Here is an 18,420-nt window from a genome sequence, read left to right on the forward strand (position 1 = left end):
GACACACAGTTACACAACCCCTTTCAAACATGTGGTCAGCTTCCGGTCAGTTACCTCTTTCTTTGTGAACCTGACGATGACCGAAGAAGGTCGAAACGTTGTTCGCTCTTCTATGTAAAGTGTTTTCTCAGCCCAAACGAGCCGTTTTTGCATATAAATGAGTTCAAAAGAGATTACATTAATAATTCGGTAATAGATCGTTCTAAAATATTTAATTACAAAAATTTTGAATCATGTAGTTTTGGTTTTAATAATAATATGGACTTTTAACATAATTTGGATTATACTTGTAGTTGCTTGGGTTTCCTGACACCTATCTTATGAGAAAATTGGACCATCCTAGACGCTCCAAACGCCATGCCTCACATTTGACCAAACGTCTGTCAGATGATAAAAGGGTAAAAAAGCTTTAACATAAATAAAAAAATCCAGTTAAATGATTATTAACCAATTAAAATAATTTTGGATAATTCTGCCAAAATATTTTGTGTGTATGTGTGTGTGTGTTAGGATATAATATTAATTACATGTTCAGACCTTATTTTAACTGTTATTTTAAAAAGTTAATATTCGATTTTCCTCGGTAGACTTTGCAGATAGCCCGATGCGGTTTTGTTATAAGCAAAACACAACACATAAGACAACAAAGTTAAAAACCTCTTTCACTCGAGTTAAAAAGTTGTGGTAACTGGCACTCCTTTAACTTGAATAACATTAAAGATATATTTCAAAAACATACATTGTAGGATATTATAAAAAACCCACAGCAAATACTTTTTAACTCCAAACAAAATGGAATTTCGTTATTATTTTCATCAAATGAGCGAACTCCGACAAAAGTAAAGTTTTAGTTACAACTTTTAGCACATTGAAATGAACTTTTAAGTTAACACGAAATTTATTTTAAATTAAAATTGAAATAGTTATCGAGGGTATATTAAGTTTTAGCTTATTAGAAAATATTTCTCTAGATCACTGGTGTCCACACTAAGCCATTTTAATTGATGGCCTCAAAGACAAGGGCTGGACCCTAGTTTATTGGGAAATAATTACAGTTTTGCTTACGTTCGCATTATCTGATCATAATTCAGGCCACGACTCAGATTTTGAAGATCAGCAAGTTGTCTATTCAATATCATCTTTGAATTATCAACGACTTTTTATCTATATTCTGTACTGCTTCTTTTTTCTTACATAATTAACAATCTGTCATATAATCTCTATAAAAAAAAGTTATATACATCTTTTAATGTTTTCATTTTTTTATGATAAATGAATTTTATTGACTTTCAGTAAATAGAAATAAAATTTTGTTTTGTCAGCGTATTTGTTTTAACCGATCTTGTGTGTTATTATTATTATTAACCCTAACTTTCAGATGTAACACTAACACGACCTTAAAATGGTCACAGTGATACTGTACTGATAGAAACTTTTGTTTCAGGTCATCTGGGCAGAGCAACAGATTGCCAAAGAGCGAGTTAAACGTAACTTATTTCGAACTCGAAGAAATCAAAACTATCTAACTGCGGACGAAAATGAACATCGATTTGAGGATGACCTCTGGGGCCATCAATGGTATCTGGTAAGGTGACTGCTTCCACTAAGTTCATTACCAAACCTAAACGTTATAGGCCTACGCTAAATTCATTGCTAGGCCTATTTCCATACAACTGTTCTGTGTAATTTATGACTGATGTCCTTTTGGTATGATTAATTTCTAAATAATGGTTTGACAAAAACACTTTTTATGTTTAAGTTTCAGTTAAATAACCAAATTTTGAAATGAAATTTCGGAACAATATTACCAGTTTGTCTAATTAAGACGTTTCTTATTCCATAATGTAACTTATCTTGGGTAGGACTTTTAACTTGGCATTTTTAAGGCCTCGTATTTCAAAATGAGCAGTTGGTCTTCTGTTACTATTTCCCTGTTATTTGTAAAAAACAAACCAATCCCAATGAAAATATTTTATCCACATTGTTAATATTCACAATATATATATATATTTATACAGCATGACACACGAAACATGCCTGACTTACCTGAATTAGACTTACACGTCACAAAAGTTTGGGATATGGGATTCACTGGAAAGAACGTAGTTGTAACTGTGATGGACGATGGTAAGATAAGTGACGTTACGTATACTTATATCAGTTATATATGCGAGTAATAATTAATTGTAGGTTTTTAATCAAATGTATATATATATATATCAGATATATTGTGAAAACTAGTTTGATTATTATTTATTCAGAAATATAGGAATACCAGAAGAATTTCCTTATATATATATATATATATATTATAACCATGATTTTTTTAAAAAGCCAAAACACATTTAAATAAAAAAATTAAAGAAAAAACTTTTAAATTCAGCGTATTTTTTATTTTAATGTGTTTTGTTTTGGCTTTTAAAAATACTGTGGTTATAATATAATTAATCAGAGGTTGGGATTTGCTATTTTTAACGCAGTCCTTCCGCATAATTTTTGTTTACTTATTTAACTTCATTTACATGTATTTATTTAATTTCACTAGTATATATATATTGTTATTAGTTATGTTCTTAATGTCATAATTTCAAATTTAATTAAAGGGTTTGTTTGTTTTGAATTTCGCGCAAAGCTACACGAGGGCCATCTGCACTAGCTGTCCCTAATTTAGCAGTACAATACTAAAGGGAAGGTAGCTAGTAATCACCACCCTTTGCCAACTCTTGGGCTACTCTTTTTACTAACGAATAGTGGGATTGACCGTCACATTATAACATACCCACCACTGAAAGGGCGAGTATGTTTGGTGCGACGGGGATTCAAACCCGCGATCCTCGGATTACGAGTCAAACGCCTTAACTCACCTGGCCATGCAGGGCCTCGCAGCGATATGTCTGCGGACTTACAACGCTAAAAACTGGGTTTCGATACCCATGGTGGGCAGAGCACAAAGAGCTCTTTGTGTAGTTTTTGGTTGATAACAAACTACATCATCTATACGTTCTAATAAATATACTTGATTATTTCATTTTCTTTCTAAAAACTATACAATGTTTCACTTTTTAGGATTGGAGTGGAACCACACGGACATAAAGAGAAATTATGTAAGTGTACATTTAAATAGTATGTCTTAATAGTTATGTAAGTTTGCTGAAGGTCCTTTGCATCAAAACCCCCAAATTAATAATCACTGTGTGTTTAACGGTGATGTCTTACATGTTCTAAAATTTCTAAATTGTTTGTCTCACGTTTTAAAAGGTTAATTAATTATTTATTTACACTTTGACGTTCTTATTGGTTGATTTCAAAAGCACGTTATGGTGATTGGTTGATTGATATATTTACAATTAAAGTAATATTACAATATAAAACATCTATCATCAACAAAGATCCCTGAGCGATAAATATTTAAGAGTAAACCTCATTTGTAAAATAGGAATAAATATCTACATTGGAGGCATTATATTAACTAAAATATAATAGTTTGAAAGCTGGGTCTGTCAACGAAATCACTCGAAATTTTTCTTTTTTTATAATATCTTCCTTAAAAATATGTGATTTTTTTATTTTAAATAACTGTTTAATAGTTTCCAATAATCAAAATCACACTTTATTTCAAACGAAGTCAAAAACTATAAAAACAAGTTGTGGATTTCATAGCATTTGTCAAGGACTGGTCCTGGCTTTTACTCTCTTCGATGTACGTTTTATATTTAAATAAGATGATAAATCGATTAGTTTATAATAATATTAGCGATCGATACAAACCAGTTCATACCATGACCGATTTTACTCTGGCCGATTTATTTATACGTAAATGTATTTAATTTTGAGTACGTGAATGAATTATTTCTAGCCTTTTGTCCAACAGTTTAAAAATTACTTTAATTAACTATTACAAATTTAGAGAAAATTTGAACTTTTCCAACAACAAATTTAGACTTACTAGTATATTTTTTATCGTTAAAAAGTTCCTTGTAATATTATAGGACCCCAAGGCCAGCTGGGACACAAATGATAATGATCCAGATCCCTTTCCTCGATATGATGAATTTGATTCCAACAAGTGAGTCCACATTTTCAGTATATATAAAAACAAATCTAAACAAAGTAAATTTTCTGTCAATGTTTTTCTTTTAATTCTTTTTTTCCAATACTTTATGCGGTATGACGTTTCTGTAGATTAAATGTTTTAATTTCCCTGTAATGTATTTTATTGGTGGAGTCAGTTGTTGTTTTTTTTAAATTATATACGTTTTTGAAAACATCTCAGTAAAATGACTCGAAATATTCCCTACTTTATAGTGTTAAAATCATGTCTTGAGAATGAGATACACGGACAACGGTTGTTTGTATTCATTACCTATTTTTTTGTTTCTAGTCATGGAACTCGCTGTGCTGGAGAAATTGCGATGGAAGAAAATAACCTCAAGTGTGGAGTTGGTGTCGCGTACAACGCAAGAATTGGGGGTTAAAACCTTTTTTGTTTTTTTAGATTATATTTGGAAATATTGGTTCTAAAGAATAGTTGTAAACTGTGTACAACAATTATTTTTACTGCTACATGGTTATTATCTGTATGTTATGTAATCTTTCGACTGGCTAAATCATCACATTATGATGTCAACCGCACTGGTGTCTTTAGCGCCATCTAGTGCTAAACGAAAGACAATCCTTATCGCTTGTTGATGGCAATACAATATTTTTGTTACGTGTTTAAGTATTTGTGTGTTTCATGGTGCTATAACTAAGTCATAGAATCAATGCTGTTAAATTACACTTTGATATTTGTTGTTAATTACAATGTTCCTTGCAATCTAACGTTTGGACTGATGTACATTTTCTTAAAGTAACGTTTTACTATTACGTATTCAGGTATTCGTATGTTAGATGGACCTGTGACCGATGTGGTGGAGTCAGTATCTCTGGCTTATAATGTGGACTACATTGACGTATACAGTGCATCATGGGGTCCAAATGATGATGGGATGACAGTGGACGGCCCCAAACGGCTTGCAGTTGAAGCTTTAGAGAAAGGAATTTTTAAAGTAACCATTAGATTCTGTTGTAAATAAATAACTGTTAAAGATTTTTATTTTAAATTCGAGATAATATTAGATTTCATTTATTGTATTTTCAAGTAAAATACTATTCAATTACATATGTATATTTCCTTATATCGTGTACCACTTTCCTTAGGCCTAATGTTTCTTGGCATTCAGTAACCAGTGTAATTCAAAGTTACTCAAAACTAATTGTGTTGTTTAGCGTCAATGGAGATTGTCGACTCTCCATGTCATTCGGTTTTTACCAAGTTCACAATGAAGACGGCTATAACTTTACTGCAAAAGATAAAAATTGATTATTTCTATTTTGAATTAAAAACAAATCTGTCATGGCTGTATTGTAACAAAACGTTAAAGATAAAATTTATATAATTACTCAACAGTATTTCTAGAAATATTCACGAATAATTTCACGTGTTTTACGTAACCACAGTAAGTTGACGTAACGAGAATGAAATTATAAAATTTGCTTATTAAAGTTAATTATAGTAGTTACGAAACATTAATTGTATTTTAGGGTCGAGGCGGCAAAGGTGTCATCTATGTGTGGGCTGCAGGTAATGGTGGATCAAGATCTGACAACTGTAACTGTGACGGCTACACTAGCTCCATCTATACTTTATCCATAGGTAGCGCAAGTCAGCAAGGCCAGTTTCCATGGTACGGCGAGAGATGCGCTTCGACACTAGCTGTGACGTACTCAAGTGGAGCATACTCGGACCAGAAGATTGTAAGATCATTCTTTACCGGAGAACTCTTGGCCTTATCTTGTCTGACCGCATGGTGGCACTTCACCGTCACACTCACGGTGCAAACATGTTCCCAAAGTGCGGATCGTGTTTTTTTGTGTCGAAGGGACAAGAAAAATGAACAGTCTGAGCACGCTAACAACTAGGCCACGCACAGCCTTTATTTTATAGAGCAATCATATAATATAAAGCATACATTTCTTTACGGTAAAAACCCACACACACAACTTAAGCCTACTCATGATATTAAATTAGAAAGATGTTATTTGCTTATAATTCAACTGAAATGGTAAAGAGTACAAGATTGTACACACGAGTGCATAAATTATGCTACTTTCTCTTTGTCAGATGGTTAAGGCACACGACTCGTAATCTGAGGGTAGCGGGATCGAATACCTGTCACACCAATCATGCTTGCCCTTTCAGCCTTGTAGGCGTTATAATGTGACGATCAATCCCACTATTCATTGGTAAAAGAGTAGCTCAAGAGATGACGGTGGGTGGTGATGACTAGCTGCCTTCCCTCTAGTCTTACACTACTAAAATAGCGCAGATAACCGTCCCTAATTTAGCAGTGTAAGATTGCAGTGAAGGCAGCTAGTGAACACCACCCACCGCCAACTCTTTTACCAACGAATAGTGGGATTGATCGTTACATTATAACGCTCCCACGGCTGAAAGGGCGAACATGTTTAGTGCGACCGCGATTCGGACCCGCGACTCTCAGATTACCATTCGAACGCCTTAACCCCAGAATTTGTTCAACTTTATTGGCAGTAAACACCAAATTAGTACAACAATACATCACAAGCAGTAAACAACGAAATATAAAAGTTAAATATACTAAAAATGAGATCGATCTTGTATATATAAATATAAATTTAACTTTATCCTGAAAGGTGGCGCGCCGATCGAAAGTACAACGTGGCCCATCATTAGGATAATCTCAATGTCAAGGATTTCTGCATTATATAATGAAATAAAAAAAAATCTCTCTCTTTCCCAGTATCAGCTGGGAAGTCAGAATTATAAGTCAGAATTTCGTCTTTAAGTATTTCACTTGAAAATATTTTTAAATGTAACTTATTTGACTTATACAGTTTTGACTGAGATATGTTTAGATCTACGTGTTAATTCCACTTTTAATATTTTTCCCATCCAAGTCTACGGTTGATATTCACAATGGATGTACGATTGAACACACAGGAACGTCTGCATCAGCGCCCCTAGCGGCTGGAATCGTAGCTTTAGTGCTTGAAGCCAAGTAAGATTCAAATTATTTACTTTGTGACTGTATAAAGTTTGAATTTTCTTAATTTTGTTTGTGTTATAAAAGGAAAAAAACTACACAGAAACTATTATTTCTAGCTAAAGTAAATAAATATGTATATTTTTTAATTTCGCACAAGGCTATACGAGGGCTATCTGCGCTAGCCGTCCCTAATTTTGCAGTGTAAGACTAGAGGGAAGGCAGCTAGTCATCACCACCCACCGCCAACTCTTTGGCTACTCTTTTACCAACGAATAGTGGGATTGCCCGTAACATTATAACGCCCCACGGCTGGAAGGGCGAGCATGTTTGGCGCGACTCGGGCGCGAACCCGCGACCCTCAGATTACGAAGCGCACGCCTTAACGCGCTAGGCCATGCCAGGCCCGATAAATAAATATATGAATGGTATAACAGCCTTCATGAAGTTAGCGAAGTGTTATTGTGATTTAAACATTGGCATTTAAGGTATATCATTTATCTAGTTCATTATGAAACTTCAAGAATTAGAAAAGTATATGATAACAATATTTATATTTTTACGCTTTTCGAAACCATTTTGACAAACGACAGCGACAAAAATAACGGGCCGGCATGGCCAAGCGTGTTAAGGCGATCGACGCGTAATCTGAGGGTCGCGGGTTCGAATCCCGGTCGCACCAAACATGCTTCCCCTTTAAGCCGTGAGGGCGTTACAATATGACGGTCAATCCCACTGTTCGTTGCATGCCGTTATGGGACACCCAGTTGTTTCTCAGTTAATCCAGTAATGGCTACCTTTGGTTGTTATTTATTTTCAGTTTGGAGTAACTTTAAATAGCATTGTAGACATACGAGTCACTGACGTTTCCAACTTAACTTGCATCACGTTGGCTAAACGACCATCTCAAATTCTCCAAAGTACAGTTACAGCCATCACCAACTTAGAACAGTTGACCACACAGCTGAACCGACCACCACAAATATGTCACTTAGCTGGAAAGTGAACTGTACTATACGAGTGCAACATATCACGGTTTAACCCTTGTGCCTTTCGATCCGGTAGGTCATGCCTGATCCAGTTGGAGTTTAATTCACGTGTACTAAATGGGACTGGTACAACTAAAGGTACATTTCTACAGAAGTCATTCAATTAAACCATTTTCACTAAGTAACTTTGCGCTTAAAAATTACACAAGCTACGTTATACTGCAGCTGTAAATCCAACTCTTTCTGTTCTCCCGTTGACCTGCGATAAGATTAAAACACTGCGATACAGGGTTCATTTCATGCGAAGAACACTTCCTAAGTAAGTAACCTTTTGTACAAAATAAACCAAACATTTTTTTATTTACAAAACTCGTTACAGTTTCTTTAAAATAAAACATATAATAAAAAGACAAAGCGTTTGCGATGTTGCTGTCAGTCAGCCTCCAACTGTAAATTTTAAATGTGTTTTAACTGTTTAGCAAAAACCTCAGCTGGAGGGACGTCCAACATCTGGTGGTCTGGACGTCTGACTACGAACCTGTCAAAAACAACATAGGCTGGAAAAAGAACTCCGTTGGTCTGATGTTCAACAGTCGATTTGGGTTTGGTGTGATGAACGCAGAAGCACTGGTCAAAGCAGCTGAGACGTGGAAGAATGTTCCTCAGAAAGCCATCTGCAGTTCGACCACTGACACGAGGTGTGTTAGCATACAAAAACAATGAAACATTTCATTCACTGTATTTGATATTTTCACTCAGGCCCATACACAAAAAGATTGAAAGAGGTAGGTTCTAATTTGAGAGATAAAAACCCAACGTGATAATGCCATGGGTGTGGGTGTAGCCCAGGATTAAGGCATTGGTTTACCGGGCTTAAGCTCAGGGCATCACATTAATTATGAGCCCTCAAGCTATAACTATAAACGTATTCTCGAGATTCTGTTTCGAGAAGGCCTCAGAAGCTGAAAAACGTGGGACCATTAAAACCCTTAATTAGACCACGTGTGGGTGGGAGGTCTGGAGACGTCTAAAAAAACAAAAGGCATTTCGAGATTAAACCTGGAATCAATTGTACATCAAATATAACTTAAACAATTACGTAAAATCCACAATCCTTCAATACCATAAAAAGCTGTGTGATAACTATCTAAGCATAATGATTTTACAACACAAGAATACGTTACCATAATAAGTATGTGAATGATAAAGGCCGGCCTTGATATTTTAGAAAAAACAAACTGAATTTAGATTACAAGACATTATTGTTTTGTTTTTAATTAAGCACAAAGCTACACAATGGGCTATCTGTGCTCTGTCCACCACGGGTATCGAAACCCGGTTTTTAGCGTTGTAAGTCCGCAGATATACCGCTGAGCCACTGGGGGGGGGGCAGTTTACAAGACGAGCAGCTGATATGAACTGGTTGGTTCGATGTTGTCTCAAAATGTCTTACAAACAAACTCGTCAACTTCTATCAGGAAAAACAATGAAAGCTGAAGAAACTGTTTGTTGTTGTTTTTTTAATAACGTGGTAGTTGTTTAGAAAGCGATTATTCCTAAAAAAAAACAACGAATAAAACACGCAAGTTTTTGCGAAAATGCGGCACTTTCTGTAGTACCGCCACCTAGTTTGTGAAATGGTTTCTCTTTAATTAATAAATAAGCCTCAGAATTAAATACACACACCGATTACTTAACTAAACTGTATCAACTACTTTTTTGTTTGTTTGTTTTTTGAATTTCGCACAAAGCTACTCGAGAGCTGTCTGTGTTAGCCGTCCCTAATTTAGCAGTGTAAGACTAGAGGGAAGGCAGCTAGTCATCACCACCCACCGCCAACTCTTGGGCTACTCTTTTACCAATGAATAGTGAGATTGACCCTCACATTATAACGCCTCCACGGTTGAAAGGGCGAGCATGTTTGGTATGACGAAGATTCGAACCTGCGACCCTCAGATTATGAGTTGAGTGCCTTAACCATATGGCCATGCCGAACCAAGTACAACAGTTAATATCCCATCAAACCTGTTGTCCTCGGCGAATTAACCCAAACGATACAAGCCTTTTATTTTTACTGTGTTTTTTTTCTATCTAGTTCTATTACTGTTTAAGTGATAAACCTAAACTATCTGACTGAAATATAGATAAACGGCCCGGCATGTTAAGGCGTTCGACTCGTAATCCGAGGGTTGCGGGTTCGAATTCCGGTCGCACCAAACATGCTCGCCCTTTCAACCGTGGGGGCGTTATAATGTGACGGTCAATCCCACTATTCGTTGGTAAGAGAATAGCCCAAGAGTTGGCGGTGGGTGGTGATGACTAGCTGCCTTCCTTCTAGTCTTACACTGTTAAATTATGGACGGCTAGCACAGATAGCCCTCGAGTAGCTTTGTGCGAAATTCAAAACAAGACAAACAAAAATACTGTTTAAGTTTGGAGTTCTTTTAGGGTTGATATTTTGTCTTGTTTGTTCACTGACTTTTTACGTTATACTTTTAGTCTACCCGTTAGCATCGCTTCGAACCAGGCCGTTTCTGTTGCGTTCGTCACTAATGCCTGTAAAGACACCAACAACGACATTAACTTCCTAGAGCACGTGGAAGTAACAGTCGATATTGAATACAACAACCGTGGGGCACTGGACATATTCTTGTTGTCGCCTTCAGGTAATTATACAAACCTCTCTGCACGCACAATTTAGAAAGGAAAGTAGGCTTAGCATTCGTACTAAGTCGTTCGATTGTACACACACTCATAAGCAATACTAAAACGTCCCATCTTCACTGTTTTCATGGTGACATGTTCGCAACTTAGTTGTCTTTTTTTATCAAACTGTTTTATACCTCACCCGCCACCTAGTTGTGAAATACTCAAACTCAGTTGTTGTTGTTTTGTTAATGGTACAAGATACGATACATATAAGAGGCCTTTTTCTCTCCATGAATATACCGTGCTAAGTAGCTCGTAAGTTAGAATCCTAATTACAGGTTTACTCACATGAGACAATGATCGAACCCATAATATAAGAATTATAAATCCTCTAGTAAGCCACTGGTTAGAAGAAATCACGCTTTTCTGAAATTTCAATGCGTTATCAAAGTTCCGTTTTATAATCAAAATAATTTATGTTTTTGCTGACCAAAACTGCCTTTTACTAAATTCTGATTTGGTCGAATTTGATTTCTTAAGGCTTAAACTTACCTTTATTAGAAATTCAAGTTTACTTTTATGAGCTGACAACGAAACCAATAGCAGATTTTACATTAGTATTGTTAATTTATAAAAGGATCTAACTCTTATATTTATCAGTAATATTTTTGTGTGTTAAAACCCTCATTTTTTCCCTCCTCCGGATTAAGGTTCAGTCAGTATGTTACTATCAAGAAGACAAAAGGACATTTCTTCACTCGGGTTCCGAAACTGGACTTTCTTGACTGTCCACTTATGGGGAGAAAACCCGAAAGGCAACTGGTCACTTCTTGTTCGTGACAAGGTTAAATATATTTTCTCTAATGTTTGTAGTTAGTAAAATTTTCTTTAAAGGGCACTAAAAAATAGTTTCTGAGATTTAGATACGAAAACGAAACCTAAACCTTATTTCACTGATCTAGAAATACTACGATACTATAACCTATTGAACTACCACCTGTCCCTTAACTGTTTAAGATATCACTAATATGAAACTCCTTTCAGTCATTCCATATTAACTGCGCTTTTTATATCGGTAACTTTTTAAACTAAATAAATTGCCCAACATAAAACATTCTAGTTTATCTGTGGTTTGGAGCTCTAAGATTTCCGACATATCTTTCGTATTTTTCCATTACATATTTAACGTTCTGGTTTATCCAAACGTTTCTTATTCATCTGTAAAATTTGTGACAAAAGTGTTTGTTTTTAATTTCGCGCAAAGGTACACGAGAGCTATCTGCACTAGTCGTCCCTAATTTAGCAGTAAGTTTGTTTTTTGGATTTCGCGCAAAGCTACTCAAGGACTATCTGCGCTAACTGTCCCCAATTTAGCAGTGAAGGTTTGTTTGTTTTTTGGAATTTCTCGCAAAGCTACACGAGGGTTATCTTCGCTAGTCGTCCCTAATTTAGCAGTGTAAGACTAGAGGGAAGGCAACTAGTCATCACCACCCACCGCCAACTCTTGGACTACTCTTTTACCAACAAATAATGGGATTGACCGTCACATTATTACGTCCCCACGGCTGAAAGCGGCGAGCATGTTTGGTGCGACAAAACTACAAGAGTTTACTGCATTTTTTAAGCACTCTCAAAATCTACACCTTATAGTTATTGATATCGATAATTGTACATCTTTATGTACCTTCTTTAACATTCTGCTATTCTGTGTTATAAATATCACACACCTAAACTTTAATATCCAAAACAATTAATCAAATTTAACATTAAGGATGAACCCCTAAAGTGCCCCAACTATTCAATAGTCTAGAATCTATAGACTTTTAATAAATTTGGTTTTAAGTGAAAAAATAAACTATCTTACGTCAGAGCTTCATTTTATAATACCAATTTTACAAATATCACATTTTTTTACCAGTTTTAAACAATTTTTTTTTTCTCCTTTAGTATGGTGAAAACTATTACGGACACATCAATAATGTTACCTTAACATTTCACGGAACTCGTGACCAGCCAGATCACATGAAGAACGGACGAAGGAAATACCCCAATGAAAGAGATATCGAAAACGTTATCGATAGAAAAATGGTACGTACAGTGAGGACTAGAAAGCTTTACTGATCTAAACACTTTTAGTGCCTATTTATCACGGTAATCAGTCCTTACTGTCAACGAAACATATATGATAGATGATGATTTGTAAAAATGGCCATACTTCGTTTAAAATCCTTCACTACCATACACACACTTTTCGTACAATACTGTAGCCTAACCGATCTGATTAGTTATTGAAACGAGCGAAAGGCCTAGCCCGTTAAATAGCGAAACGGTAGGTTGGAAGTTTGTATGTGGCAAGTAAAGAAAGATTTATTAGCAATTACCATTTATTTTAGATGTCACGAAAATATTTGTTTGGAATGAGGTGATTTATGTACATTAATGACAGAAGGTCTTGATGAATATTTTGAAAGCCGTAGAAAGAATTTTATGACGGTGATAGTACAGTCGAACCTTGTGAAAACTTAGTAATACGTTAACACTAACTAGGCATACTTTTGGGAAATAAAAGGTTATGTTACATCATATCTCAACTAACCTGGTGTTCAGAAGAACATCGATCATTGGACGATACCGAAGAAAAAGTTGTTTTTTGGGTGTTATGAGGGAGATTGTTGTACCATGGTGTACCTCTTATAAACGAAGATTAGGCCAAACAAAGGATAGCTTAGTCTTAACAAGCACGTCTACTCTCGACCACAGAGAACATCCTGTATTGTGACGTGATACTGTTGTTTTTAACACTCTTTACTTAGCATCACTACCAAACAATACTGCTACTTTATTACAAATATTGCTATAGTAAAAAATATATACCTAATTCTATTGTCCTATAACACGAATAATTAACCATTATCAAGCTTCACCAATTTGTAAGGAAATGTTTACACCATATTTTTTGCTGCAACAAATTATCTATTAATACTAAAATAAATTATTTAAACCATATGAAGCTTTGTACTGTAAGTTTCGTTTGTGTTTCAGTGAACGCTACTGAAGAAACGGTTACTGTCTAATTAAATAACATTTCGGTGTCATAAGGTCGTTCATTTCTAGTATTCTTATGTTTGTTCTATTCAGTGGTGGGATTCAGGGGGTTCGCAGGGGTTCGCGCGAACCCGTTCTTAAAAATTTTCGAGCTTAGCGAACCCGTTGATGGCTTCAATTATACCGTCGAATTGTTGATGTCGTGGAAACTGATTGCGTCACACTTCATCACACATTTCGACAAGAAAGATTTAATGAGAAAATCACAGACCGTATTATTGACAAAGTTCGTCAAGTGAATGCAGTCAGTTTCTTAATTGTCCATACGTTGAACCCCATCTCGTCGATGTAGATGACACGGGGTGCGCGAAGTGCCGTCTCCATGAACCACAGGGCATAGTCTTTCCTTTCAGCCTTCACGTCAGGCCGATTTCTGTCGGCTGGGGCGGCTTGCAGTTTCTTCAGAGTGAAAAGCATTCCATGACAAATTTTCCCCAGATGTTGTGGGGTGACAGAAGGCTTATCTGGAAACTGTCTCCGGAGCTCAGCACCACAGATAATAGATAAAGTAGATAGCCACACTTCTCCCATTTGCATGTCGGCGCGTGTGACCGTTTTCCTATTACCATTCCCGCTACGGGGGAAAATCGATAGAGTAAGTAACTCGCTTGCTTGCGCTGCAGTCATGTCGGCTTATGCACGAGTCATCATAAGCGTGCATTCGTTTAAGTTTAATTGACTATTTGGAAATTTTAAAATGAAATAAATAAAAGATTTTAAAGCACTTTTTCCATTATTTTCCTTTTCAAATGATGTATCAGTATAGACTTCCGGAAAAGTAAGAGAACCCGTTATTATTGAGGCCTTCCCTTGAGATAACCCCTTCTTAAAATTTTTGAATCCCACCACTGGTTCTATTCCAGCCGGCCTAATGAGCTCTGGAACTGAACTCAGAGCGTCACTGGTATTAAATATGGCGAATACAGTGTGAAATACTAATATCTGAAAATATAATGATATTGTGATTAAAAATACAACAGGCCTAATACTCATGTCTTACGAAAATTAATCATAAATATTAGCTGTTCTACACTACTAGCAATAATTTATGGTGTTCTCGATACGATAGAAGTTACACAAGAGTAAACTTTAATTTGTCTAGGAATACGACGAAGACGATGAGCAATTCGTCACAGAAGAAAAACAGAGAGGCGACACCCTGAACGAAATTAAAAGTGCCAATGGTGGAGAAATAGATTGGAAAGACTTGCTTGGCTACCAGTTACGGAAGTCACTTCCGGTTATTATTCCTAAACAGGGAATCTCGTACAAAAACCTACAACTTCTATACAGTTACCCGGATTTGGCAAACGAAGAATTCGATATTGACGACATACCACGTTCTCAATACCATGGAACCCGTCTAATTTGGTAAAGTAATATAATAACGTATTGAAAAAAATAGTTTTGCATATAAATAAGAAATATGCACGGATAAGGGCAACACAATGAATTAGGAACTTTTTCTTTTAAATTATTGACGTTTGTAAACAGTTTACTATTTTTAATCATTGGGGTTTATATCAAAGCATAAAACTGTACAAAAATTGCGGTACTAAAAACAAATTTATTCACACAAGTAAAACTTTCAAAGAAATGTTAAAAAAGAATAATTTATAAAAAAATAATTACTTCTTAATTAACTCCAAAGAGGGCTATCACTAATTATGGAAATATTTCGGTTATCACAAGGTAATGTTTAATGTATAAAAGTGACATAAATAAAAATATATATTAAAACTATTGCTACAGGAAATTTTTACATGTTCCCAACAAATTACACATTTCTTTTACTTGATAAAATTACATCAAAATCTCAGACATGGTATATTTGTCAGATCTATCAGTCGTTTTTCCTGAAGCAAAGAGCAATTTTGACAAACATCTTCTTTGAGTGCTTCTAGTTTGTTTACAGCGAGGTAATTTCTTGGACAATACTGATTATGACAAAGAGCTACCTTACTCCCCCAGAAATGCCCTCTCTGTTGGGGAAAACGTGAGACAATCTGATGTATCCATCATCTGTACTTTAATATTTCTACTCAACACTGTAGATAAAAAAAAACCTACAAAAATAACTACATAAAATGCTACAACGAATCCACAATTACCTTTTATAAATTAAAATAAAATCGTGTTCTGAGTAAAAAAAACGAGACTTTAAAAGGAATGGACTTTTGTCAGATTGCAGATTCTACTAGGTGATGTCATATTCTACAATCTGAGTCAGAACACTAGCTGGAAACATCATTCTCTGGAAATAAATATACAAGAAGTTTCTCGACATGTTTCTACTGGTCATTTATTTCACCGTAATCTAGTCTTAAGCTCTCTTTATAGCTCTGAACTCAGAAAAATATGTATTACAAAAACTTAAATTTATATATCATTACCCTAGCATATTTTGAACAATGCTAAATTTAGTACATGGTTTTTACATGACACAACATTAAAATTCAATTTTTCTAAAATCTTACTTTTAGAAAACACATTGCTCAATTTACCTACCAGAATGATGATTTAATACAAAAATTAAAACTTGTGTCGTTAAAACATACAATATTGTTACCAGTTCCTTACTTTGTTAACATCTATGTTCACATTACCTGCTACTTGTGTATGACAATAAAATAAACACCACGTATTTTCACTTGATTAAAACCTTCACTACTGCTATTTTGAATACTTCTACAAACCTATTTGTATCTGATCCTAAGTTTTTGATTTGTAGGTTTAATTTCAAAGCCATAATACAACCACACAAATATTGAAAAAGTTAACCCTACCCACAAGTCTTATCTGAGGGCTGTGTGTGGCACAAATGGCAATTATCCAGATTTATTTTCATAATGTCAGAAAAATACATAGCTTCAAAAAGTCTTTATATAAAATGATAAAAACCCAAGCACTTATAAAAGACAAATCTATCTTCTTACCTTTTAAAAGCACACAGATTACAAGGTTTTTATCATTTTCAATTTAAAGTACACCTTTCCCAAAACTAGTCATTACAATATAACACACACACATTAGTTGTAATTCATGAAGTATATACACTAAATAATATACAAACAAACTTATTCTAAGTATATTTGTGTTGTGGTTGGGTGGATCTATGTAGGAGTGCTAAAATGTTTGTGATAAATCATTTTAAATATCATAATATATTCAGAAATACAAGGCTTAATACCAAAACAGGAATAAATATTACTTTCTATATAACCAGTATAAACTCACTATATTATACACTTGTAGGCACATTTATTCACATGGTACATTGCGTGTGTCCAGCAAGGCACATGTATCTAAGGTTGTACCAAATGTTCATAAAACTTTTGTTCTTATGAGAATGAGTTTTACACTTGTTTCATACATTTCAAGGACCCTTATAAAGACAGTGTTAAAACTACAGAACCTTTACTGAAAATAACTCCAAACTACAAAATCCTGTCGTGAGAAACGTTTAAACTACAGTGTCCTTGATAGCTTCACTGTTATTTAACATGGTGCATATTAAAATTCACTTCCAGACCAGTCTAGTGTTTCCACCCCAAAAATGTATGTTTGTCATACACTGAAAACTTAAGAACTGATACAACTGTACTTTAGAAATACTGCTGTTGCTTAACAGGGCTGCTGTACACATATTCATGTATTACTTTTATATGGTTTAGCATCTGTGTAAGTGTATTTATCTATATATGTAGTGGAGTTGATGTTTGTAGGGCTCACAATATACAGACATTCCACTCATAGAGTAATAATAGGGATAACATTACTGCCAAAAGCCTAAATATATAATTAACGACAACCCATCTACATCCCTTACAATTCTTTATCTTGCTTATTGTGACTGTTATTCTTCTAAGTAAAGATTTTGTACTTGAAGAATTCTTTTTACACATTTCTTTATCTGTTACCTGTCTGTGGAAATCCATTAACATAAATAAACTGACCACACGTGATTCACCTACACTGAATACATTGGCCACTTTATCAGTTAACTGTAACCTGTCACCAAACCTATGGAGATAAGTCTTCACTGTCATAGTACGGTTTGACGGAAGGTCTGCCATTCTTATCTTCATCATGGTAAGGCACTGCCGAAATGCTGTTTTTAATATCCACGTGATTGGAGTTTTCAACAGGAAGCTCGCTATACTTAGTTTCTTTTGTTAAACAGCTGCATGGAGAGCGGGCTCTCTCTGCTATCAAAATAGCAGCTAATATTAACGTTATAATGCACAAGACGACAAACGCTACCGTTACAGTAGTATACCAATGTTCAGATTCTCTAAGTTGTAACAGTTCCAACCGGTGGCTGCAATATTTCTCGTTTAAATCTGCATCTTTGTGACAGCTGGTACACTGGTAATCGTTTGGACCATTACAAGTTTTACACGTGTAGTGACAAGTGACACACAGTCGTATTGTCTCACCGTGGGTCACTACAAGAGGATCTTGTTCATCTGGGTAGTACCCATCGGGACATTGTTCAACACATTCTTCATTCAGAAGATAATACGTTTCAGGACATGCTGATGACAAATAAACAAAATAGAAGTAATAATTTGATTATATTGAAAATAAAAACATTAACAGTCATTGTGTAA

General features: G+C 35.1%; 2 protein-coding genes across 3 annotated transcripts in view; one reads left to right on the forward strand and one right to left on the reverse strand.

Moving 5' to 3' along the window:
- The first annotated feature begins 275 nt into the window (after window positions 1–275).
- On the forward strand, window positions 276–16,091 carry LOC143246907 (neuroendocrine convertase 1-like). Its single transcript, XM_076494167.1, has 14 exons — window positions 276–398; window positions 1,445–1,585; window positions 2,019–2,127; window positions 3,067–3,104; window positions 3,990–4,066; window positions 4,382–4,470; window positions 4,876–5,048; window positions 5,584–5,796; window positions 6,979–7,079; window positions 8,533–8,751; window positions 10,553–10,719; window positions 11,413–11,546; window positions 12,650–12,790; window positions 14,910–16,091. Exons 1-14 carry the CDS (start codon window positions 321–323, stop codon window positions 15,180–15,182), a joined length of 1,953 nt encoding a protein of 650 aa, XP_076350282.1. The 5' UTR covers window positions 276–320; the 3' UTR covers window positions 15,183–16,091.
- Window positions 15,355–18,420, reverse strand: part of LOC143246906 (proprotein convertase subtilisin/kexin type 4-like) — a 47,016-nt gene continuing 43,950 nt past the window's right edge. For both annotated transcript variants that reach the window (XM_076494165.1, XM_076494166.1), the window contains exon 15: window positions 15,355–18,345. In XM_076494165.1, the coding sequence (XP_076350280.1) occupies window positions 17,831–18,345 (515 nt within the window). In that variant the 3' untranslated portion in view covers window positions 15,355–17,830. The remainder of the gene's footprint in view (window positions 18,346–18,420) is intronic.

The sequence above is a fragment of the Tachypleus tridentatus genome, chromosome 3 (assembly GCF_004210375.1).
Source record: "Tachypleus tridentatus isolate NWPU-2018 chromosome 3, ASM421037v1, whole genome shotgun sequence".
Lineage (NCBI taxonomy): Eukaryota > Metazoa > Arthropoda > Merostomata > Xiphosura > Limulidae > Tachypleus > Tachypleus tridentatus.

Coding starts and splice junctions, on each gene's coding strand:
- LOC143246907 (XM_076494167.1), top strand. CDS start 321: ATGAGAAAATTGGACCATCCTAGACGCTCCAAACGCCATGCCTCACAT. Junction 1,586..2,018: donor GGGGCCATCAATGGTATCTG/GTAAGGTGACTG, acceptor ATATTTATACAG/CATGACACACGAAACATGCC. Junction 3,105..3,989: donor CGGACATAAAGAGAAATTAT/GTAAGTGTACAT, acceptor GTAATATTATAG/GACCCCAAGGCCAGCTGGGA.